The sequence below is a fragment of the Benincasa hispida genome, chromosome 5 (assembly GCF_027475165.1).
Source record: "Benincasa hispida cultivar pf3 chromosome 5, pf3_genome.v1.1, whole genome shotgun sequence".
Lineage (NCBI taxonomy): Eukaryota > Viridiplantae > Streptophyta > Magnoliopsida > Cucurbitales > Cucurbitaceae > Benincasa > Benincasa hispida.
In genome coordinates this window covers 15180059-15206622 of record NC_143482.1, presented here as the reverse complement: position 1 = coordinate 15206622, position 26564 = coordinate 15180059, and the positions used below count along the sequence as shown (strand labels likewise).

General features: G+C 36.0%; 2 protein-coding genes and 1 non-coding gene across 4 annotated transcripts; 2 read left to right on the top strand and 1 right to left on the bottom strand.

Moving 5' to 3' along the window:
* Positions 1 to 8899: 8899 nt before the first annotated feature.
* LOC150035928 (small nucleolar RNA R71) lies at positions 8900 to 9006 on the bottom strand. The gene has a single exon (XR_016529924.1). It is a non-coding gene; the product is annotated as a small nucleolar RNA R71 (small nucleolar RNA).
* Positions 9007 to 19668: 10662 nt separating this feature from the next.
* On the top strand, positions 19669 to 22579 carry LOC120078093 (putative serine/threonine-protein kinase PBL19). The gene is made up of 4 exons (XM_039032307.2): positions 19669 to 20582; positions 20727 to 20987; positions 21275 to 21397; positions 21801 to 22579. The coding sequence occupies exons 1-4, from the start codon at positions 20226 to 20228 to the stop codon at positions 22161 to 22163; spliced, it is 1104 nt and encodes a 367-aa protein (XP_038888235.2). The 5' UTR covers positions 19669 to 20225; the 3' UTR covers positions 22164 to 22579.
* Positions 22580 to 23547: 968 nt separating this feature from the next.
* On the top strand, positions 23548 to 24614 carry LOC120078095 (Putative membrane lipoprotein). 2 transcript variants are annotated; one of them, XM_039032308.2, is made up of 3 exons: positions 23567 to 23754; positions 23834 to 23972; positions 24238 to 24614. In XM_039032308.2, the coding sequence occupies exons 1-2, from the start codon at positions 23687 to 23689 to the stop codon at positions 23961 to 23963; spliced, it is 198 nt and encodes a 65-aa protein (XP_038888236.2). In that variant the 5' UTR covers positions 23567 to 23686; the 3' UTR covers positions 23964 to 23972; positions 24238 to 24614. The 2 variants fall into 2 exon arrangements, with proteins under 2 accessions (XP_090169609.1, XP_038888236.2); XM_090313483.1 differs by having other exon boundaries at positions 23548 to 23754; positions 23834 to 24614.
* Positions 24615 to 26564: the final 1950 nt, after the last annotated feature.

The window sequence follows — 26564 nt, the reverse complement described above, 5'->3', positions numbered from 1 at the left end:
TAGTGTTCATTGGCATTGCGTCCTTCCATGAAATGTTGCCTGTGCGTTGACACCGATCACATTTCATTGCATAGTCAGTCACATCCTTGAATAATGAAGGCCAAAAGAATCCACTTTACAAAACTTTGGCTGCAGTGCGTTGTCCTCCGAAGTGCCCACCATATGGTGAGTCGTGGCATTGTGACAATATGCGTTGTTGAGCAGCATCTGGTACGCATAATCGAATTATTTGGTCTGCACCTCTTTTATACAGATTTGGCTCATCCCAATAATAGTGTCTGCATTCATTCTTGAGCTTTTTCCGTTGATAATAGGTGTAATCTTCAGGAAATTGTTCACAAACCAAATAATTAACGATGTCCGCATACCAGGGCAATTCTTCTATGTGGAGCAGCTTCTCATCCGGGAACACGGCACTCACCTCAGATTCATTGCGGTCAACCTCAGGATTTTCCAATCTGGACAAGTGATCTGCGACTTGATTCTCTATCCCCTTCCGATCAATTATTTCAATATCGAATTCTTGAAGGAGGAGAACTCATCTGATCAATCTCGGCTTTGCGTCTTTTTTTGTCATCAAATATTTAATTGTCGAGTGATTAGTGTGAATGAGCACCTTTATTCCCAATAGATATGCCCTGAATTTCTCCAACGTAACAATCATAGCCAAGAGTTCTTTTTCAGTGGTGGTATAATTTATTTGAGCAGGGTTTAGAGTTTTACTTGCATATGCGATGGGGTGCAAAATAGTTCTATTCTTTTGTGCTAATGCAGCCCCCATCGCATACCCGCTTGCGTCGCACATGATTTCAAATGGCATTGTCCAATCCGGTGCAATTAATACGGGCGCAGTAATCAACGCATCTTTTAATACTCTGAATGTGTTGAGGCAGTTGTTGTCAAACTCAAGTTTCCTGTTCGCCTCTAACAACGCACTCAGTGGTCGTGCAATTTTAGAAAAGTCCTTGACGAATCGTTTGTAGAATCCTACGTGCCTCAAAAAGCTTCGCACAGCCTTCACGTTGGTTAGAGGTGGGAGTTTTTCAATTGCTTCAATCTTTGCTTTGTCCACCTTCAACCCTTCTCGGGAGACTTTATGACCCAACACTATACCCTTTTTCACCATGAAGTGACATTTTTCCCAATTGAGCACCAGGTTCGTCTCTTCACATCTTTTCAGAATTTTCTCCAAATTTTCCAGGCAGACTTCATAAGTGTTCCCATAAATGGAAAAGTCATCCATACATATTTCCACAGAGTCCTCGAGTTAATCTGAAAAGATTGCCATCATGCACCTTTGGAATGTGCTTGGTGTATTGCAGAGGTCAAACGACATGCGGCGAAAAGCAAACGTCCCATATGGGTAGGTGAATGTGGTCTTGTCTTGGTCCTCAGAAACTATCATGATTTGATTTTATTCGGCATATCCATCCAAGAAGTAGTAAAAATCATTCCCTACTAGTCTGTCTAGCATTTGATCAATGAATGGCAGAGGGAAGTGATATTTCTTTGTGGTTACATTCAATTTGCAGTAGTCCATACATATGCGCCATCTAGTGATGGTTCTTTGCAGTATTAATTCATTGTTCTCATTTGAGACTACCGTCATTCCGCCTTTCTTCGGCACACATTGCACGGGGCTGACCCACGTGCTATCTACAATGGGATAGATAATGCCCACATCCAGCCGTTTGATAAACTCTTTCTGGACGACCTTCATCGCAAGGTTAAGTCTGCGTTGAGTTTCAATAGTTTCTTTGTGGTCGTCCTCAAGACGAATGTGGTGCATGCAATACACGGGGCTAATTTCTCTAATGTCAGCGAGTGTCTAGCCAATTGCTCGCATATGTTTCTTGAGAATGCTCATCAACGCATTCTCTTGATCTTCGTTGAGTGCAGAGGAAATTATCACTGGCATCTTCTCATTCTGCCTAGAAATGCGTCCTTCAAATGGGTTGGTAGGGTCTTTAATTCAAGTGTTGGTGGTTCCACGAGGGAAGGTTACGTTTTTTTTCTTTCTTCCGTCGGCTCTATTTCTTGCACTACGATAATCTCTTCTTCCTTGTTTGTTTTTGTTGTGATCGCATTGTAGGCAATAACGGATGCGCTGGTATCCTCTTCTTCATACTCTTCATCAGACTTTTCTTCTTCAATCGAATTTAGGTCATCATCAGAATCTTGCAGGTCTTCCTCATCCGGGAATTTCATGGCACGAATTATGTTAAATTTGAGCTTCTATCCGTTTATACTTAAAGTGATTTCTCCTTTGTGCACATCAATTTGAGCACGACCCGTTGACAGGAAAGGTCGCCCCAAAATGATGGGCACATCTTTGTCAGCCTCATAGTCTAGGATGATGAAGTCAGCTGACAAAATAAAACTATCAATTGTGATCAGCACATCCTTCACCCTACCTTCTGGATGAACCAGAGACTTGTCAGCCAATTGGAAAGTCACTGATGTGGGCACGAGTTGCCCCACATTTAATTGTCTAAAAAATGACAGCGACATCAAATTTATGCTGGCCCCCAAGTCACACAGGGCTTGCCCAATATAGAGTCCTCCTATGGAGCAAGCAATAGTGAAGCTCCCAGGATTGCTCATCTTCGGTGGGATAATGGATTTGGAACTTTGCGATAATGTCACTGTGGCAAATTTTCCAGTGCCTCTTTTCTTAGTTACCATGTCCTTCAGAAACTTGGCATAGGCAGACATATCTTCAATCGCTTCACTGAAAGGAATGTTAACATGTAATTGCTTTAACATAGATAAGAAGCGTTGGTACTGTACCTCTTCGTTTTTCTTCTTTTTTAGCTTTTGAGGGAAAGGTAGTAACTGGACTTTCACGGTTCCCGTTTCATTTGACTTTGAGGTCAACGCAACCTCAGGTTCCACGACTTCATTTTCTCTTTCTTCTTCTTGCGTTACTGTAAACTCAGGCTCAGTTGCGATGGAAGTTAGTCTACTATGCTCATTCTTTTCCCCCTTTACAGTCTTCCCACTGCGTAATGTCACAACCTAACATTGCTCCTTACCTGATCCCCCTGGGTTGCGTGGAAGTTCAGTAGAGCTTGGCAACGCTCCTTGCGGTCTACTTTTCAGCTCACTCGCAATCTCGCTCATTTGCAAATCGAGTTTTTGGATGGACGTAGCTTGACTTTGAAGCACTGTCTCATTTTTCTCTATATATTGCTTCAATAGGCTCTCTAGAGAAAAAGATTGCATTGGTTGTTGTGAGCTACTTGCTTGATTGCTCTATTGACCGTTGTTGTGTTGGAAGAATTCTGGTGGCCCTTCTTTTTGCGCCACAGATTGAAAATTTTGTTGTTGATTCTAACAAGCAAAATTGGGGTGGTTTCTCCACCCAGGTTTGTAAGTGCTTGAAAAAGGGTTATTCTTTACAAAGTATACAAACTATGGATTTTGCGGGCAATCTTCCATCGTATGCCCATCACCATAAGTCGTACACCTTGCGGTGTTTTGACTGATTGCGTTGATTTACCCACCTTACGGTGTTGGGCTGCTGATCGCCATCCCTTGAATCAGATTCATCATTGCGGTCATTTGGTTTTTAATGAAACAATAGCACCGTTGTTTGCGTCAGAATCTTTAAGCCTTAATCTCTGGTCACTCTCCCTCCAGTCTTCATGGTTCTTGAAGATGCGGTCTAGGATGTTCTTCGCCTCATCGTAAGTTTTGTCAAGCAGACGACCAGCGGTTGCCGCATTAACAATGGTCAACGAAGCGGGATTCAAACAGTGATAGAAAATTTCCATTTGAAGACAAACTGACAATCCTTCTCGGGCGAATGTTTACGAGCACGATCAACGCAAAGTCTTGCAGTGACGTTGCGCTAGACCGTTAATTTCCTATGATCGAAATCTTGCATTATGTTAACGCATATTCTGCACAAAAAATACAAAAATCAATAGTTCTAATGCGTTGAACGCATGCGACCGCAATATTATAGAATTTATGCCTAATGGACGCAATTTAACATATTTCATCAATGCAATCCAACATTGTTTAAGAACTTAACACTATGATAACATGCATTTCTACTCGTTATCAGGTTTGCAGCAGATTAAAGGGTTCTTAAGGATGCGGTTTCGCGACCGTACGGATTGAGGGTTCCAAAGGGTATTATAATAACCTTATGCGTTATTTTAACATGCGTACATACCAGCAATCGCATAGGTAGTAATAAGCGATGAAGCTTGCTAACTATGCGATCGTCTAGCGTGCACCTTCTACTAAATGATGAGCATCGCATGCTCTCACTACGATCACCTACCTCCAGCGCCTATGCGATCGCGTAACCAATGCTATACGATATGGTAAATGATTTACCCTATCACTTAGCATTAGCTAAACGATCGATTAGAAAATACTATACGATCGTCTATAGTGAAAAATATAAACGATCGCTTAGTGAAATCCCAACAATCGTTTACCTGAGGCTACACAATCCGATCAATGCTTGATCTTCTTCTTCGTTGAGAACTGCATCGCCATGCACCGAAGCTTCATCACGAATGACTCGACGAACTCGAACTTTTTGAGTTACAGACTTGATTGCAAAGTTAATTTCGCCCAAAATGCAGGGGCTTTTACAATTAACACTTTGAAATAACGAAAGCCTTAATAAAAAGGCAATTTAAACCCGAAACATTTATCAATTCATCCACAAATACAGAAAACGGTAAACTACAAATGCAGAAACCCACTGCGACTGTAAAAACTGTTCGATTCAGATCTATAATTTGGAATCTTAGAGAACTTGGCTCTGATACCAATTGAAGGAAATCGACACTTGAGATTTCCGTGAGCAGCGGAAGCAAGATAATTCCAAATTACAATCATGAATTAAGAATAAATTTACAGTCAACTTCAATACAAGCGATTATATAAATTACAAAGAAATTACAGCATGAAACAACAAATGTACAGAGAGATAAACTCCATACGAACATCGGCAGAAGCGTCTCCACGCTCCGATGTGCACTCTTATCGAACCACAGCAACCACGAGCGCTCAATCTACACGACCGCAACATCGCACGAACACATCAGGAACACTTCGTGCTCGTCCTCAACGATCTCCTCGGTCACGAACTCCTCCGCAACATGAACTTCTCCGGTACACCACGAACGGACTCCTCCAAATGCACCACGAACGACCTTCAAAAACCTCGACGATGTCGAGTTGAGTCTGACACCACCAACAAGGCGACCTTGGTATTCTCGGCGTGAGAATCTAGAGGGTGGGCTCTATTCGGATTTGGTGTGAGACAGACGAACAGAGGAAACAACGATCCCATACACGACTGAATAAGTGGGAGAAGTCGGAGACCTATCTATGCGATCATTTAGCTCTATCGTTTAGCTCGGTCGATTTAACATGATCGTTTACCTTAGGCATGCGATCGTTTAGTAAACACTGCACGATCGTTTAGCTAGCACCTGCACGATCGTTTACCTAGTCCAACCGTCATTTAGTAAATCTGTATTTACTTGACGACTTCCGTGAGTTTCTTTTTGCCAGAGAGAAAACTAAAAAACTTTTAAAAACTTTTGTTAAAACTCATTTTTTTAAAATAGGAAACCGATTTCCTTTATACTCACGGTTACCATGATCAATAACCACCCACTATTTTGGTTATTTAAAAGAAAAAGTATTAATTATCTAATAATTAATATTATTATAAACATAAATGATAACCAACTTATCATACTATATTTATAACCTATAGTTTTAATATTTCATCTCATGAAACATATAAACCATAGTTATTTTTCTATTCTATGGTACTTAATGTAAATCTCATTTACAACAATCATCCACTAGATGTATCTCATACATCATACCGATTATATCATATATAATCAAAATACCTCTTGTCAATTTGAACATTTCAAATCAAGACCAAGAACTTGATCCTTCAACATGAATCCAAGCTACCAAGTGGAGCTCATGGACCTGTAGATCCGAAGATCCAACGGTACGTGAATAACTAACTAAACTCTTTAGTCACGGGATCCACCATCTGTTAACTGCCAGGCACTCCCTTAAAGACTGACAGCTGAACTCTCCTCACTACAGATATATTATGTGTCCATCTTAACCAATCAGCAGTGCGACAACCCTTCACAGATCGCTCGTAAGTACAGTTGAGCCAATAACCGTTATGCCCTTGTAGTTACATCTGTCTTCTTAAGTACCACTGATCCCTCTAATGAACATAAACTGTAGTCCTACTATGACTGAGTCTTCTCTTCCAAAGAGAAGCTGTGGCCACTATGTTCAAGCCCCGAAATCAGCCCTTAAGGGAGCAATCTCTCTACTTATCCCTGCTTCGGGAAAGGAGTGAATTCTATATTATGGATTGAGTTCCCAACTCCCAGATCAGACAAGTCCACAAAAAGGTAGGTATGTTGAGTTGGCAATCTGGCCACTCTCACCCATACTAATCGGACTGACCTCAAAGGCAGAAGTTCATAAAACACTTAGGATTGAGGTCGTGTCACCTATGGTCGTTTAGGTGAGATGCTAGTCTCTAGTATCAACGGTATTATATACAAAGTCTAGTCATCTCGTTGTCCAGGTCTTATACAAACTCGTTGTATAGGACACCTGATAACGGCCAGAAATGCACATCATCATAGTGCTAAGTTCTTAAACAATGTTGGATTGCGTTGATGAAATATGTTAAATTGTGTCCATTACGCACAAATTCTATAATTTTGCGGTCGCATGCATTTATCGCATTAGAACTATTGATATTTATATTTTTGTGCAGAATATGCATTAACGCAATGCAAAGATTGTGATCATAGGAATTCATTGGTTGAGTGCAACTTCATCGCAAGGCTTTGCGTTGATCGTGCTCGTAAACATTCGCCCGAGAAGGATCACCGCAACTTGGTCAGCGCAACATGGTGGGCGCATCTGGGTGAAAGGCCAATTAAAAGCGATGGGACAAAAAGTTGATGACAGTTGAATCCAAAGTAAGTTGACAGCTGATAACGGTCACAAAGTACAATCAACTTTATCGGTAACAATCATTCGGCGTGTCAATCAGGAATTAAAGTTGTCCCATCTGTACAACCGGGAGAGAGAAGCCGCCTTTCACCATTGATGCTCTATAAATACCAAGTGCATTCTTTAGAAGAGGGGTTCACCGTTTTTACAACCAGCTGCTTCTGTTTATAATTTCCTTTCCATTTTAAGGTGGAGTAAGAGAAGAGTGGTAGCGCCGGAGATTGCTCAGGGAAACTCGAGAGAGAACCTTGGGGCGTAAGAGCAAAGAGCGGGCCGACTCTCGCGAGAGCGAGAATATCTTTAGAGCACGAGTAAAAACAGTGTAAATGCCCGACAGTAAGAAATTGCTACCAGGCTCTTTATTATACTTACATTGTTATTTGTACTTCATCTTCATATCTATTCAATGGAAGTTCTATTTCTACATCTATTCACTCTCTTAATATGCATGAGTAGCTAAACTAGTTGAATGGGTTGAGAAGAACTAAGTTAACATGACCTAGGAAGTTCATTGTTTGCGATTGTATTGTTTTATGCTGTGCAAAATACCCTTTAAAGTTACTCGAGAGAGAGTCTAAAGAAAGAACCTAATGTCTCGAGAGAGCTAGGTTAGAATCTAGACTCGAAAGAGCAAGATTAGGCTTGCATAAACAAGAGATGGGGACTTAGAGATAAGCTCTGTTTGTCAACTTGCATCGCATGCATCCTAGGAATAGGAATGATATTATGTGGTCGCATATTTGTGTGGATGTCATTTTGTCATCGCATAAATAGGAATAGAGGTTTATGTGTAAACCATGTAGACTTATCGCATATTATCGCATGCGTTCTAGCCTTAGAAGCCGTGGTATTCGCACCAAGAGATGGTTTACTGTTGTATGCATGTTGCATGATCGCAAGCATGAATGCATTCTAAGGAGTGTTAGCCGAAACCTTTCTCAACCCGTTCACCACATATTCATCGCATTTCCCATTTACCAACTCTTTTCAAACTCCGCCGCATTTTTTATTTATTTTTAATCAACGCAAACAACAAACCAAACACTTTAATTATTTTCCCAGTTACCGCAAAGTTTTCATCAAAATTACCAATGCAATCTATTTTCACAAGTCCCTGTGTTCAACCCTGGACTTATCAGGAAACTCAGAGGATTTTACACTTGAATTTCGCTAGGGAAAATTGAGTGCACAACGCAATCCTATCAACGCATATCATCCATATTTCCACTTCATAAATACAAGCATCAAGTTTTTGGTGCCTGGCGGGGACTTCGGCAAAATAATTTGCTAACAGTGATTTTTTTTTATTTCTTTGCAAAACTCTCAATCTCTGGCAAATTACGACCCGAAGATTGAGAGGACATTTAGAAGATGTTTAAGAGACCGCCAATAACAATAAGAAGAAACACCAAGAATGGCGGAGCAACCGGACGCAAGGGCCACTAACGTGAATAATATAATGGCCAACCTCATCCTTCTGACAAATGACCGCAGTAGACCCATCCGGGATATGTCACCTAACCTCTACGATTTCTCTCTAGGAATCATGAGGCCGACGCTAGATGGATCGATATTTGAAATGAAGCCGGTAATGTTGCAGATGATCCAGCCTGCTAGGCAGTTTAGAGGAAGGCGTGGCGAAGAGCCGCACGCCCACCTCCGGAGCTTCATAGAAATCTGCAACACTTTTGTGTTCCCAAATATCTCAACCGAGGAAGTTCGACTAACTCCGTTTCCCTTTTCTTTGTGTGATCAGGCAAGGAATTGGGCATATTCTCTCGAATCGAGAGAGATAACTTCGTGGGAACAGGTGGTGAAAAAGTTTATGAAGAAGTATTTCCCATCAACTGAGAACGCTAAGAGAAGGAAATTAATAACAAATTTTGAACAAGATGATGATGAATCACTCAACGATGCTTGGGCGAGGTTCAAGCGGCCAGTAAGAGACTGTCCACACAATGGCTTACCAAATTGCCTACAAATGGAAATTTTCTACCAAGGATTGAATCCCTCTTCGTAGACCGCTGCCAATGCAGCAACCATTGGTGGTTTGCTCGACAAAACATATGAGGAGGCTAAGAGTATACTTGATCGCATTTCCAAAAATCACGAGGATTGGAGAGAAAGCGATCAGAGATTAAGAATTAAAGATAATGACGCAAACAATGGGGCCATTGTATCCCTGAAAAATCAAATGACTGGGATGATGAGCTTAATAAAGGCATCACAATTAATAATACGGGAGCGAAAAAAGGGCAGGTCAGTGCAATTACTCAAACGAACGCAAGTTGTGTCATTTGCGGAGATGCTCAACCGATGGAAGAATGCCCAACAAACCCGCAGTCGGTATGCTTCATGAGAGATAACCCCTATTCCAATACATATAACCCCGGGTAGAAAACCACCCCAATTTTGCTTGGAAGAATCAACAACAAAATTTTCAACCTTGGCGCAAAAAGAAGGGCCACCAGGATTCTTTCAACGCAACAACAGTCAATCGAGCAATCAAGTAAGTAGTTCAGAATAACCACCGCAATCCTTTTCTTTGGAGAGCCTATTGAAGCAATATATAGAGAAAAACGAGACGGTGCTTCAAAGTCAGGCCACATCCATCTGCAATCTTGAATTACAGATAGGCCAGATTGCGAATGAGCTGAAAAATAGACCGCAAGGAGCGTTGCCGAGCTCAACTGAGCTCCCTCACAATGCTAGGTGTAACGGGAAGGAACAATGCTTAGCAGTCTCCTTGCTAAGTGATGACATGACTGAAAAGTAGGGGAGAAGCGCATTGCGACCAACTTAAATGCAGTGATAACCGAAGACCCGCTGACCTGTAGTTTGGAGAAGCCTGAGAAAACCATGAAGTTGCGTCCACCCTTAAGCCTCTAGATCTTGAGACAGAAGAAGTCCAACCACCAGTGACTTCGCAAAGATTGAAAGAGGAAAAAATTGAGGAAAAAAATATCGCAATAGTGGCTGCAGTGCAAAATGCTATGATACCACCTAAAATGGGTGACCTAGGAATCTTCACGATCCCATGCTCTATTGGAGGGACTTTCAGTGGCCAAGCACTATGCGATCTTGGGGAAACTATAAACATAATGTCGTTATCAATCTTCAAACAATTGAATGCCGACACACTTATGTCCACAAAGGAAACTCTCCTGCTCGCGAATAGATCTCGAATTCACTCTGAAGGAGAGTTGAAAAATGCCGCAATTTCAATCGATAAATTCATCCTGCCGATAGACTTCCTCATTTTGGAATATAAAGCGGACGAAGATGCACCCATTATATTGGGACAACCATTCCTTTCAACTGGTCGCGCTCAAATTGATGTGCGTAAGGGGGATATTGTAATAAGCATTCATGGGGAAAAACTCCGGATTAAGGCAACAAAGATCCTAGAGGACAAAGAAAAGAGAGAAAAGCCACCATGGACGTGAACAAACCAGCCGAAAAAAAGTGGTCCCTGCGTTATTAAATGATCGCAACATATCAGGGATGCAAGTTTTTGGAAGCATCGATTCTTCAACTCTTCACCACTATTCGAAATCTTCACTTTAGCCTTTCAATCTTTGTCTATCCTTATTTTACTACTGCTTTCTACAAAAAAAAAAAAAAAATGCGATAACGAGTTTTATTTTGGTTTAAAATAATTTGACCCTCTCTTTGTTTTTCTTGCAACGATCAAGGCATTGGATTATGGAGATGTTACGCGACAAAGTATTTATCTAACTCCATCACCGCAACGCAAATAAGAGAGATCGCTGCAAAATTTGGGGGTGTACTCTTCCTTATCTTTATTTCAAATTTTACGCTACCACATCGCATGTTAGTTTTACAAGTTTTATCACCGCATCCTCTTTAATTACTGCAATCATTTGACATAGATAAATTTAGTGAGTTACCGCATTTTGTTCTTTGCCAAGTATGATTTCAATGATGACAAATATGCTTTTATTTCTTTTGTATACACTAGAGTCAACTTCGTCTTAAGATAGTCACCTCATAAAATATTTGTAGAAGTTAGGGGTTTGCTAGCTTTCTTTCAAACTCTCTTTACAACGCATTCTAGAACATTGCATGACTTATTTTAATCTTTTGGCAATGAGGACATTGTCGCATTTTAAATTTGGGGGTAAGGTATTTGTTTTCGACCTTGCTATTTCAATATATATATATATATATATAGAGAGAGAGGGAGAATAACAACTCCACTGTCAACGCAATGGGAAACCCATGTTGATAAGAATTAACTTGTGAAAGGCACTTACCCGTAGTTGGATGTCTGCATGACACACGTGGGGGCAAACCAAAACGAAAGTAAGTTACCAGGATCAATGCATAAATAAATGACCGCAAATCCACTGCCAAATAGGTATGAGTTTAGTCTGAGAAAGAGTGCATTGTTCGTAGTTGGATGTCCGTATGACACATGTGGGGGCAAGCCAAAACGAAGGCAAGTTACTCAGATCTGCATAAGGTCAGAAAAAAAATATTAATGAAGAAATTTTTTTGTGCAAGGATAAAATCATTTGTCACCCCGGTAGAAAATTTTCTTTTTGAAATAAATCATGCGATGTTCTGAAATTTAGTAAAGTCCTTTTGAAATTTAAGCTTGCAGTCCCTAGGTCTTAGAAATATTTTAAGAAGAAACTTGAATAAGACTTAAGAAAATTCTATTATATAGGATTTGAATGAAGTATCCTTGAGAAATCTAGGAAAAGATCTTTGCGCTGGACTTGCTAAAAGAATCTTTAGCTCCCTCACTCCACGTCTCCACACGAATGGTCAGAATTAACCATCTGTTGTAGTTTACAATACTTGCAAACCTCTACAAAGTGGGCCGTATCCGTAGTGTCACCAGGATTAGGTATCCCACCTTAATCTTTATACTACATACCGATTTAGGTTATCACTTAAGGCATGATCCACTTGTATATCACATATACATGCTTAAGTTCACATAAGATAACCAAGGAACTTTGTTTATTGGATATGAGTAAATGCCAGAATTAAATAACATTTATTTTATTCATTGAACAATGTGTATTTTTACAAAACAACGAGACTCCGAGAGAATTAGGACACTAATCCCAACACGTGATTGCATGTGTTTAATTTATAGCATATTTTCATTCAACAAACGTATGCATGTAGCATAATGACAGGTAATGGTAGGAGGTCTAAACACGTATGGTCGAAGGTGGAGGACGCTGAGTTGGTGGAAGCCTATTACATTTGGTGGAGACCGGTTGGAGGTCCGACAATGGGACATTTCGACTAGGATACCTACAACACTTGGAGTGAATTCTGGATGAGAAAGTGCTAGGGTGCGCATTGAATCAAAACATCATTGAGTGCAAGGTGAGGAGTCTTAATATACAATACAATGCAGTATCAGAGATGTTAAGTCACTCGGGGTTCGACTGGAACAAGGAGTTTAAATGTGTCCAGGTCGAGAGGAGATTTTCGATCTTTGGGTTCGGTAAGATTCTAGAAAAAAAATGTACGAGTACGTGTTATAATATAATATTAATAATGTGTATGCATATCAATGCAGAGTCATCCCAATGTGAAGGGGATGTGGAACAAGCCATTCCCTCATTACAATGACCTCTCCACCATATTTGGGAAAGACAAAGCAGTAGGATAATCAAGTGAGGACCCATACGTGATGGAAACAAATGCATCCAGAGAGTTTGAAGATGAGATTCGACTTGGATCATAGGACTGTCACACACCTGAGGTTTGCCATACAAAATCACCATTAAATCAAGATGGAAAAGATGAAGGGCCAACAAAGCAATCTACAGGTAGAGCGAGTGTACCTACCGAGTCATCTCGAGGCAGCAAGAGGAAGAGGCCATCATTCCAAGCTGAAATGATTGACATCATGAGATCGACTATTGAAATGCAGAACACACACATGGGTAGACTTGCATTGTGGCAGAAGGAGAAGTAGGAGCTGGAGTTCGGGCGTCGGAAGGAAGTAGTAAACGCCATATACAGACATTCAAAACACAGATTGCTTCCTTGCAGTACCAGAACACACATGGAAGAGGTACTGCCTTCGTCTACTAGGAAGAAACATGTAGACTGACCACTGATATTTAAACCAGTACCCCTGTATTTTGTTTATAGTTCTTTTGGATAACAACAAATGGACAATGGACTGTCATGTAAAAAAGAATGATAACTTTTGCATACATCATGACATGTAATTTTTGTGTTTGTATTATGACACGGATATTATAAGTATCGAAAATAATACTTCCTTTCCTCACTCACAATTACTAAAGTTTGGGGACCAATAGTGATTTTTTTTTTTTAAAAAAACACCTTATAATTTATCAAAAAGAAAAGAAATTGCGAAATAAGATTCATAAATTGTTCACATTAAATAGGTATGGTATGTATTTGGAGATATGAACAAAATGATTATGCAATTGAGTGTTATGATCGAGTGAGAGAGCGAGAGAGAATGATTTTCCTTCAATTCTCTCTGAAATTATTGTTCTGTACTGCCTCTAAACTTCTCTCTCCTCAAACATAAAAATAACGTGCTATCTAAAAAAAAAAAAATCTGAATTTGCCGCAGCCGGCGCTGCAACAAAGTTGGATCACTTCGTATGGTCGTAGCGCACAATTTTTTTTCCTGCCGTCACATTCGGGGTGTCGGAGTTTCGTGGCGCCATTGCAAATCATCCTCTTGGGTTTTAGCGCTGTGGGATGCGCCTTGAGGCACTGCACCGCCCTCCATTCTCCATCTTTGGCATCTCTTTTCCTCTTCTATGCATGGTTTTGGTTTTCATGCCAATTTTTGTCCAAATAGGCTCAAATTGCTCCTGTAACATGGTTTCTTGAAATTTACTAAATAAACCATATTAAATCACATCAACTAGCAATAATGACTCTAAATTAGAGGTAATTAAAGCACTTTTCAAGTACTTTTCACATGCTTATGTGACTTCGATTCCTAATATTACGTCGGTTAAACTTTTCATGATTCATTGATTGGCTTGTAATCATGTTTTAGTAAAGTTTCAAAATATAATAATTAGTTTACTTTTAAAAGAGTAAGAGTGTGCTTTTTCTCACCCCAAAACAAAACTATATAATAAAGTTGAAAAAAAAATGTACTTGATACTTTGAGGTAATGGTTAGGATATTTGGTGAGAGGTACAACCACTAATATTGACAAATGCAATTGGCAAGGTAGTGGGAGTAATTAAATAATAATAATACTAAAGGTTCTACATTCTATTGAGATTTTTAGTGCTTTAAAACTCTTTGGCATACATATGTAATCCAGCTTCTCTCCATTTTGTTGCACTTTAAAATGGAATATCAAATATTATAGGTCATGGCAATATCCAATCATTTGAAGGTAAATATTGTATTTGGTTAACAAGAAATTTGCAGGTTTATTTTTATTTTATTTTACTTCTTCTTTTTTTGTTTTTTTGTTTGCTGTTTGGAGTGCACATTGGATTTTGGGTATTAAGTCCCGTCTATGAACCATTTTATTTTTTGTTTTTATTTTTGAAAATGAAGTTGATGAACATTACTTCAACCATCAAATTTCTTCCTTTGTTATTTACTTTTCACCAATAATTTAAAAAACCAAACCAAATTTTTTAGAATTAAAAAAAGTAGTTTTCAAAAAGTAGTTTCTGTTTTTAGAATTTAATGAAGAATTCAACAATTATATTTAAGAAAGATACAAATGTTGGTAAGAAATATAGATAAAATAGGTTTAATTTTCAAAAAACAAAAACAAAAAATAAAATGATTACCAAACGAAATCTTAAAAATTATCTTAATATTCTAGAAGATTTTGTCCCGTCATACTTGGCAAAATCTCAACTTGACAGGCAAACAACTTAGCTCGCCATGATTTTTTGAAACATTCTATGTTATATCTATCACGTGTTCTGAATTGATTTATATCTTGTTTCCAAACTGTCATCTCTAGGGTATTTATCTTTTAATTCATCTTAAATGAGCTCAAGTTTCCTCTAATTTTTTTTTTAAAGAATAAAACGTAGATTAAGTTATTTTTTCTTTTCTTTTTTTAGTTTAATAATGGTGGAGATGGGAATCGAATCATCGATCTTTAATATAGTAATTAATACTTATCTATTAAACATGATTGAAATTGATCGTTGTGGTTTAAGTGTAAAAACCATTCTCCGTACACAATTAATCAGACTACTTCATGGATATCTTCAGGGTGGTGTGGGTGGTTTCTTAACTTTTTTTTGGAGTACAAGTACAACCAACTACAAGGACGTGGATTGAACCTCTAACTCTTAAGGAGGAAGATCATGTCAATTATCGTTGAGTTAAAACTCACTTTTAGCTCGTGTGGTAGTAGGGGTGTTCAAAAAATCCGATGACCCGAAAAAACCGATTAACCCAACCCAACCGGTGGGTTTGGGTTGGGTTCAAATAAATAAAAATTTTATGAGTTGAGTTGGTTCATGGGTTTATCTAATATAACCCAAACTAACCGAACCAATCCGAATTTATTATTAACTTTAAAATATGTTTTTCTATTACTCATAACACAATTATTTATACATATATTGATTTTAATTTTATTTAATTCCAATATTTTTTGAATAATTTATTCCTCAACAACTCTCAAAATTAGTTTCTTTACACTTTAGAAAGAAAATTGTTACTATATAAATTGAAATTGAGTTATTAATCTTAATTCAATATATGAAAATAATTAAATTAGATTTTTACATATTTACGTTTTACTTCTTTTTATAACAAAATTTTAAATAAAGAAACCGATTAACCCGAACCAACCCAACCCAAATATTTCATGATTGGGTTGAGTTTGGTTCATTTTTTAATAAGAATTATTTGAGTTGAAAAAATTTACGACCCCGAACAATTGGATTGGATCTGAAAATTCTTTCAACCAATCCAACCCAATTCATGAACATTAAAAAAAAATAATAGTGGAAGATCTTAAATAAGTTAGGTAGTAGGTAGAAGAAGGGAGCCAAAACCAAAAATGATATAAATGTTTCAATTTAAACAACCAAAATTATAGGGCACCGGGAGACATTTTTTTTTCCATTTGTACCCTTGATATATACGAAAATTTATAGTCAACCCCTATTTGCGAGTAATTTTTTTTCCACTTATACCCTTGGTATATATGAATATTTACAGTCGGCCCGTAACTGCAATTTTTTTTTTTTAGAATAACAAGTCTACATCAACATCTCAATCAATTTTGGAAAAACCTTCAATAATATCTATAATCTTATTTTGAGATGCTCCCCCTCTCGATTCATAGATTTTGAATTGCTCTCCTTCGAAAATTAAAAAGTTTAAACACAAAATTTATAATATTAAAAACTCGTGAGCCAAATAAATATAGATTCTAAAGTTTGGGTAATTGCAATTGGTAGCATTTTAGGAATCATAATCAAATGTATAATATCATTTTAAAAAAAATTACAAATATAACCAAGTCTATCAACGATAGACTTGAATCATTAATAAATTCTTACTAGTGATATGGTCTATCACTAATAGACTCTTATCAATAATTGTCCTTTTTTTTTCTTCTCATTTCTCCTTGATAACTGTTTGAAAAAGTAAGAGGAAGGAAAAGAAAAATGAAAGGGAAAGAGAAAGGAAAAAAGCAAAGAAAATGTGGATACATAACATTCTATGGTGTAATCCTCTAATGAGATGGAAATACATTTATTGTTCCTACTTTTCTTTGCAAGAAGGTGAACGACTTTGTTTTTTTCCAAGTAAAATTGACTTTTTCACATCCAAGTTAGGTCTAAAGAATTTTCAATTAACATTTATTTCCATCTTTTAAAAACGCGCATATTACATTTTGGGAAATTTTCACAAATAACATATCAAACTATTTATAGAAATAGTAATATATATATATATATATATATATTGACATTGATAGATTTCTATTAACATCTTTCAGTGATATCAGTTTTCAGACATTAATAGACTTATATTAGTCTCTATAAAAAAATAATAAAATTTTATTATTTTTTACAAATAGTTTTCTTTATTTTCTATTTTTGAAAATCTCTCTTACATTTTTTTATTATAATTTCCATCTCGTATCACATCTTTATATTTATTATTTTTTTTCTCTTTTAAGAATTTATCCGGATAGAAAATTTAGATACCACACAAGATATTTGAAGAATTATTATATCTTCGAAATGAAGTGTCTAATGAATCGATGCAATAGGAGCATATTTTCACTATGACCAATATTTATTACCATGTCTCACTCTATAAATTACAAGACGCTATGATATTTTATTTTGTTGTTTAATTTGGTAATGTAATTAGTTTCAGAAATTTCTATTACTCTAAAAGTTATTTCCAACAAGCCTTACATTAACATGTTCAAAACATATACCTATTAAAGGTAAGAAACAAAATTATAGTTTTAGGAAAAACAAGATAGAGACTAAAATAAATATTTGGAAAGTTTAGAAACTAAAATAGAATAATTATAAAAGTTCAGAGACCAAATTTTTAAAAAAAATTTAAAAAATATTTTTAATTCCTAAACTTTTATGATGGTGACAATTTAGTCTATGACCTTTTGATTTTGCAATAATTTAGTCTCCTAACTATAATATATAACAATTTAGTTCCTACATTTATATTTCTAATAATTTAGTCCATATCACGAAAAATATTGAGATTTCTTACTTATATAGAACGATAATTTGAATATAGACAAAATGTGCTTATAAACTAATATGTTATTAAATAATGTTTAATGAAGATTGTCACTCAATTTTAGGAGAACAATATCTTGTTGGTCCCTAAATTTTGGGTCTAGTTTATATTTAGTGCCTAGGTTTTAAAATGCTACACTTTCATAAGGTTTGAGTTTGATTTCAATTTAGTCCTAGATTTAAAATGTCACAATTTTGATTTGGAGATTTCAGGTTTGTTTCAATTTGGTTCTTAAGTTTCGAGATTTACACTTTCAATCTCAAATTTTCACTAAATACCTACTTTCAGTCTTTTGCAATGATGTTTATTGATTAAATTTAAATAATGACAAAGTGAAAATTTGAATTTAATTTCAATATTGATGAAATATAGTCCAACTATTAATTCTGATGAAAATAGTTAAACTGTTATTTCTAATTCTTTTGATTAATTAATATACATTAACATTAAAGACGAACAATGAGTATTTAGTGAAAAAAATGACATTAAAAGTGTAATCTTAAAATGTAAGAACCAAATTGAAACAAATCTTAAATTTCAAGGGTAAAACTGTAACATTTTAGAACTTAGGGACTAAATTAAAACCAATCTTAAAACTTAATTATTAAAAGTATAATATTTTGATACATATGGAACAAATAGAAACTAGATCCAAAATTTAGTAAAAAAATATATTATATATTACCTAATTTTAATGACAATTTTCATATTAGAAATGAAATTGTATCAAATTACATGGCCCCGTTTGGTAACTATTTGATTTTTTTTTTTATTTACAAATTAGACTTATAGACACTATTTTCAATTTCAAATTTCTTTTTTTTTATTATCTACTTTTTACTTATAATTTAAAAAATCAAGTCAAATTTTGAAAACTAAAAAAATGTAGCTTTTAAATACTTGTTTTTATTTATGAAATTTAGCTTAGAATTCAACCATTGTACTTAAAAAAGATACAAATCATGGTAAAAAAATGTAGAGGAAACAAGCTTAGTTTTCAAAAAAAAAAAAAAAAAAACAAAATGATTATGAAACGGGGCATAAGAATCATATCATCGACATCAACATTGAGGGTAAATGGGATTTCCATTGTATTATAGAAAAATCCATAATACATAAAAAAAAAAAAACAAATGAATGTAAATATATCATAAACAATAGATATCTTAACTTGTTTAAGAATCATAAAATATTTATTTACTATTTTAAATTAATTTTTTTAATTTTTTTTGTTTATATAAGCTTTTCAAAAACATCCATCAAAATTGTCATTTTATCGATCGAAATTTTCCTAAAATTTAGATCTCAATATTTTCATTTATATCAACATTTTAAATCTTTATCTTAAAGTCCTATAAAAATGAAGGTCTTAAATGCAAAAAGAAAATTAAGAAAAGGGGAAAAAAACCAAGAAAACGAATATTAACTCCTAATTGAGGTTTCTTTAGTAACTATTTTGTTTTTAGTTTTTGTTTTTGAAAATTAAGCCTATTTCATCTACAATTTTTTACCATGATTTGTATCTTACTAAAGTACAGTGATTGAATTCTTAGCCAAATTTTAAAAATAAAAATAACATTTTGGAAGTTATTTTTTAGTTTTTAAAATTTAGCTTGATTTTTTAAATTATTGGTGAAAAGTAGACAAAAAAGAAAGAAATTTGAAAGTGAAAGTGTGTTTATGAACTTAATTTTAAAAAATAATAATAATAAATGATCGGAAATGTTTTTGTTTTGTTTTTGTTTTTGTTTTTGTTTTTGTTTTTTTTTTTTGTTTTTTTTTTTTTTTTTTTTTTTTTTTTTTTTGTCTTTTTGGTTTTTTTCAAGGAAAATCAGAAAAAGGTCGCATGTGAATAGGACTACTATTCGTCAAAGCAAAGCCGGAGGATTCCTCTTTTAACCGCTCACCATGCTTCGCTTGCTTCCTGTAGTTGGCAGCTCATAGTCATGGAAACTAAGGTTGTCTTCTTCTTCTTCTCTTCCTCCTTTTTCACTCAGTCTTCCTTTGATTTGCGTCCTGAATTTTGATTCTCTTCCATGGATCATCAATCTCTTCTACCCTTTTCTGCACGCAATCTCTTTTTTTGATCAAACCGTGTGTTTGTAGTTGCAACCCCCCCTTTCCATTTCAATCTCCTTAACCTCTGTTGTTCTCTGTCTGGAATTTCTCTGCATTATTTAACCGTTTATTTCGGTTCTTTGTCGTGTTCTGATTTTCCTCCATGTACATTTCTTACAATCCAAGTTTCTAGTTGTATTTTCCTCTGTTGATTGATTTTGGATAGAATTTTAGCTTTTGGGTTTGTTAGTTCCGTCTCCAATTTGACTTTGTTGGTCTTTTGATACCCTTGTCTTCAACTAAACTACGAGTGAATTGTTGGGAGTTTGATCTTTGTTCGAGTTTCGGCCTGAGATTTGAGTATGGGTTGTTTCTTCAATTGGCATCGAAAAACGAAGATTAAGAGTGGAGAAGGATCGGTTAACGAATTGAATCAAAGAAACAAATCGGATTGTAAACCTACCAATCGTGGGATTGAAGCATTGGAAACTTTGCCTACGCCCCGGAGCATACCTGAGTTGTACAAAGAGAAGGAGCATACTCTGAGAGCTTTCACTCTCGACGAGCTCAAAATTGCGACGAATGGGTTCAGCAGGTCGCTAAGGATTGGAGAAGGTGGGTTTGGGAGTGTATATAAGGGGAAATTAAGACTTGTTGAAGGTGATGAGGGAGAGGAAATCATAGTTGCCATCAAGCGGCTTAAATCAAATAGTTCACAGGTAATTGCTATTTCTTTGTTGCATTTAGTCTTTAGTTGCTTAAAGAGCTTGAACAGGGCTGAAGATGATCAGTTTGTCTTTGTTTAGGACATATTCCTATGTTTTAGTCGCTTTTCATAACGTTATATTCTTCTATTGTTCAAGGGTCATAAACAATGGCTTGCAGAAGTTCAATTTCTTGGAGTTGTTAGTCATCCAAATCTTGTAAAGCTTTTGGGATACTGTTCAGAAGACGGAGAAAGAGGGATCCAACGTCTTTTAGTCTATGAATTCATGTCTAATGGAAGCCTAGAAGATCATCTCTTTAGTAGGGGTACAACTCTTTTGACTTGGAAAACTAGGTTACAGATTATCCTTGGTGCAGCTCAAGGATTGGCTTATCTACATGAAGGATTAGAAGTTCAGGTACAATCTCATTTCTATTAGTTTCCTTGGGATATAACACTTTCTTGATGCATTTGAATCATAACGACTATCTGACCTTTGCTTCCATCAAGGTTTTATGCTAAGTTGCATATTGTTTTGCCTTTATTTCCAGTGGGATATGCCCTTCTGAAGTGCTAACTCACATTTAGCCTATGCTCTTTCGCAGCGTTTGTATTTGATTGACGTTATTTAATCACTTATTGTGTTACACAATATTCAATTTTTTACTGATAACTTGATAATTTTGCTTTTTCTGAATGAAAAAGGTGATATATCGGGACTTCAAATCATCAAATGTGCTATTGGATGAAGAATTCTCTCCTAAACTTTCGGACTTTGGGCTTGCTAGAGAAGGGCCAACTGGTGATCACACACATGTGTCCACTGCAGTAAGTTCACAACTTAACGGGTTCATGTTTGCCTTCACGAAAAGCCATTTTTCTAGGTTGCTGCAGTATGTGTATTTAGACAGTTTTCTATTTTCACATCTAAATATGAAAGCTCTATTTCACATCTCTAACAAAAGTTTACAATGCTATTATTCTATAGAACTAGATAGCCTATGATGTAAACAATGTGTGTAATATTTCTCATTGTAGTTTTGATTTGGGGATTTTGTTAATTTAATTGGGAAAATTCGAACATGGCTGTTTTTTTTCTTGTGCCAAGTTACTCAACTGCTCATTGATTTCTACTCATTGGAGTAAATCTTAGTAGATTTACGAAATGAAGCATCAATGGTGTAGACTGATGACATTATGAAGCTGATTTCTGCTGGTTGCATAATCACAGGTGGTTGGGACATATGGATATGCGGCACCCGAGTATGTCGTCACTGGACATCTAACACTGCAAAGTGACATATGGAGTTTTGGAGTAGTGTTGTATGAGATCCTAACAGGCAGACGGGCTCTCGAAAGAAACCGCCCAACAGGGGAGCAAAAGCTACTGGAGTGGGTGAAACAATTTCCTACAAACAGTAAAAGTTTCAAGACAATAATAGATCGTCGGCTTCAAAACCAGTATAACCTGGTTGCAGCTCGGAAAGTTGCCAATTTAGCCAATCAATGTCTCAACAAGACTGCAAGAAATCGACCAACAATGTCGAAAGTTGTTGAAATCCTGAAGCAAGCACTAGAAGAGTCAGAGGACTGAGGAGAGTGTTTAGTTCTGAGGATTCATGTTAATCATCTGGGTGGTAACTGAAAAAAAAAAAAAAACTGAAATGGTTGATGATGATGCTGAAACTTCACATCTCAAGTCTCAACAACATCAACAGAATAATGAAACAAATTGGTACTTGCTATCACTTTTTTGTATGGAAAAGCTTAGTGGAGGTGCCTCAGCCTCCTCTTCTTTTATGCCTGGTAATTATATGACTCTTGACCTGATTCTATTCAACCATCTGAACAGATAACTTTTTGTATTAGCTCTTCATTTTCATCATCTTAAAAATATATGAATCCTAAGGAATAGGGTGGAGTAGAAAGTTAGCTGATTGATTGATTCATTGCTGTTTTGAGATGCAGTGTTTGTTCAGTACATAATATAAAAGTTCCAATTTATTTTCATTTGTTTTGTTTTTTGTTTTGATCCTGATTCTAGTTTAATTGTCTATTCCATCAATTCAGAACATAGATTTGTTGTCTACACAATTTGTTTTGAGATGCAGAGTCCAATCCTTATTATGATCCTGTTTCTTAAAATTCCTAAATCAATTGCCACGTGTCCCCAACACAAGGAGAACCTATCGGGTATAAAAAAATGTTAGATCAGTAGTACAAAACTTTATGCCAATATTCATTTTGGCATTTATTTCTTGAACTTACACACATATTCATGCAATCTTATCATTGTTTTCAGCAAACTTTAATGGATTAATTTATTTGATACAAGTGGAATGCTATATATATTAATATATTGTGGATAACGTGCAATAAATGTTGTTGCACGATTTAATTTGTTTGTCTTATAAATTTTATAACAATATTAATGGTAGAGCTTATAAATTATTATAATTTAGACTCCATATTTTTAATTAAATTTTGGGTAAAAATCAACCTATGCTTTTAAACTTTGGAGACTATAAAAACAATAGTCAATTTGAGCATATTTGAGTAAAAGGATATCAATTATCATCTCGAAAATCAATGGTTAGATTTTCCTCACAATTGTAAAACTTAAAAAGAAAAACTAAACAAATAATTGTATCAATAAATTTAACACGTGTGAATTATGGGTGTCAGGTAAGATTCAAAATTTTGACTTTTTAGTCAAAGTAGATATAGCACAATGCAAACAAATGTACAAATATAGCAGAATTTAGATTCAGCTTCTTGAATCTATCGCCATATTAGCAATAGAGTCTATCACTAATAAAAGTCTTCCAACGATAAAGTCTATAATTAATAGATTTTGTTATATTTACAATTCTCTAAAAATATTGTTATATACTTAATTATTAGCTTTAAAAGTGCTACTCCATTAGCTGGGTTGAAGCCCAAACCAATCAATCTCCTATTAGGCCCAATCGACTTGGCTTTCTCTGGGCCGAAAGTGTTAAAAGCCCAAAACAGATGGACCTCTGTCTGGGCCTAAACAGGTGGAAGCCCAAGAAATGAAAGAATCTCTATGTTCTCCTTCTCTGAATCGGTGGAGGAATTTGGTGAGAAATTGAAATGGAGAAATCCTTCACTCTGATTCAGACAATTGCGACTGCCGGAGCCTTCTCTGCGATCTCATTCTGGTGCGATTTTACTTCTATTTCTTCAAGTTTCTTCTCTGGATATTGCTAATTCAATTCATTTTCCTCCATTTTTTCTCAGGTATGGTTTCATGTTTGGAAGAGAGTCCGCTCGAAAAGACTTGGGAGATTTGATTCTAGATCTACGCCGAGGAACCTCCAACTCCGATTCTTCTTCTTCTTCTTCTTCTTCTGAAACTCCTCAGCCTTGATTTGGCACTGTATGTCCTTTTCTTCATTCTGTTTAGGTCATGATTTTGGATATTTTTATCGATCGATTCGATTGTGTTGGAGAAGTTCATTCTGGTTTAATGAAACGGCGAATTTTAACTTATGGAACAAGGAGATTCGTAGTTTTTGATTTGAGGCGTTTGTGAAGTATCGATTAACCTAGATATTTGAAACATCATTGACTTTTAGGCATTTGAAAAAACGTGTTTCTTCATGTATTTGTATACACATCATTTGGCAATGTATGTTTTGTAGTATCTTGGTGATGAAAAGCGGCAGCAACCTCGGCAATGTTTCTATTGAAATGGATACTTGCAAATGTCCAGGGTGTGTTTGGATCAAGGGAAGTAGAGAGTTTGAGAAGTAAGAGTTGTGAACTCTAGGCACTCTACCATTTGTGGGTTTGCATCAATTTTGTACCTTATCAACTTTTTACATTGTGGGTCTTCGGAAGTTACAACTCCCTAGACCTTATAACCCTTAGAAGTGTACTATTCTACTACTATCAATATTTTCTTCAAATTTCAGATATTGTGTGTGAGAGAGGGACTGTTGTAGGATTATTGACCAATGAACTCTGAGTCAAAGTTTTACAAAAGTATATAATTTTATTTGAAATCTTCTTAACATCATATACAGTGCAATTATTGAATATTGTGATGCAGGTTCAACTCTTGCTCTTTGCCCCCCTTATTCTTGCTCCTAAGAGTTTAGGTTTTCTCATTCTACGTTCTCTATTTCTTCATACAATTTGTTCTTGCTCTAGTTCTTTATTTTTGGCTCTTGTGTTTTGCTCTTGCTATTTGGTCTCTTTATATTAAAAGAAAACAAATAACAAGAGTTGCAAAATTGAAAGTGAGGGAGCAAGGAGAGTAGCGAGAGTCGAGAATTGAGAGTCAAGCACGCATGCACAATAAGGTTGTTTCAATAATTTCGCCGATGATGATGAAAGCAAAAAGTAAAAAAAAAAAAAAAAAATATAGTTTTAAAAATTGGGACAAATTTCATTTGGAACTCTAATTTTGAATCAATCGTACGATTATCTGGTATCGTGTTCTTGGATGATATTTCTTCCTTTTCTAGAATCATTTGGATGACCGTATTTATCATGTATGGATGTGAGTGAAGTCCATTGATTTGTTGAAATTGTTTCATCTCAAATATCTTTTGCACAACCAATGTGAACTTGGTAGATTTGTAGTCCATTGATTTGCTAAAATTGATATTTCAATTCATCTCAAATATCTTTGGCACAATCCAGGTAAACCAAAATTGGTGGTGATTTACTTTGAAATAGAATTGATGATTCATGAAGTGGTTTATCGTGCATTGAGGAACGTACATCATGTATCAAGTATTGAATAGAATTCTTATTTATCCTTGTTTTTTTGTTATTCAAGATTCTTCCCCAGGATCGTTTTCCAGGCCAAGCGACCAACCTTTCCTCACACATTAGGACGACTAACAAGATAGTGAAAGAGAAGCTTACTCTCACTCAACTTGCCCTCTCTAGGAAGACAATATTTGGGCGATTTGTGGACATGGAAATTATCTTCAACAGTCCACAAAGGAAGGAAAATAAGTAGGGCAAGAAAGCTAATCGACGAAGAGGATCGTGTCAACCATTACAGAGAATTCGAGAGACAAGACTACGAATATCAAGCATAGTGATCAAGAGTCGATCCTAACCTACGAAATGGTTAGATTTGGTATCTAATATATGAAAGACCAAGCAAAGTCCCAGCGAAATGTTCAAATGATGGGAGGCTCGGTTGCTCATCTAACCATGTTAATTTGTAATTCCAAAAAGCTTGCATTTTCCTCTTCACCAAGTATGTAAAGCAAATGATAGTTCAATCGTATTAGTTGCCAGGGGTTCAATCAGCCCACCAATAAGTGGATGAGAAATCTACTCTGTTGCTATTTCTCGGGTTTAGTAGTTGCTACTAAATTACCTTTCGAAAAGCACATTCGCAAAAAAAAAAAAAACAAGTTGACAAAAAGCACATTCTATTGAGGGAGGTTGAAGACCATAGGAAGGATGCAATGACATTCAATTTGAATGGTACAGTTGTAACATTCACCAAAGAAAACTTCCTATTGGTTACGGGATTTTGGCGGTTACCTAATCCAGTAGTTGTGAAGAGGGCTAAAGTAACTGGATCACTACGTAAGAGGTACTTGAGGAATGATTTTGGGGGGACATTCAGATTGGTACCTTAGAGATAGTGTACAAGGAGATGGAGTTTGAGAACGATATGGATGCTGTGAAGATGACATTGCTCTATTACACTGAATTGGCTATAATAGGAAGGGAGAAGACGAGGGCAAATGTTGACAAGACCTTATTAACTGACGAAGCGGATTTAGATTATTTCAACTCCATGGATTGGGGAAATGTGTGATGGGAGAGAACGTTACTTGGACTACAAAAAGGATTGAGTGGCAAGTCCGAGAACTACAAAATAAGGTCCAAGATCAATAAGAACTACATTGTCAAGTATAACCTACAAAGGTTTTCTCATGCTTTTCAGATAATATCCATTCATTGGTGATAGCTGGTAGAAATGCAAGCTATTGTA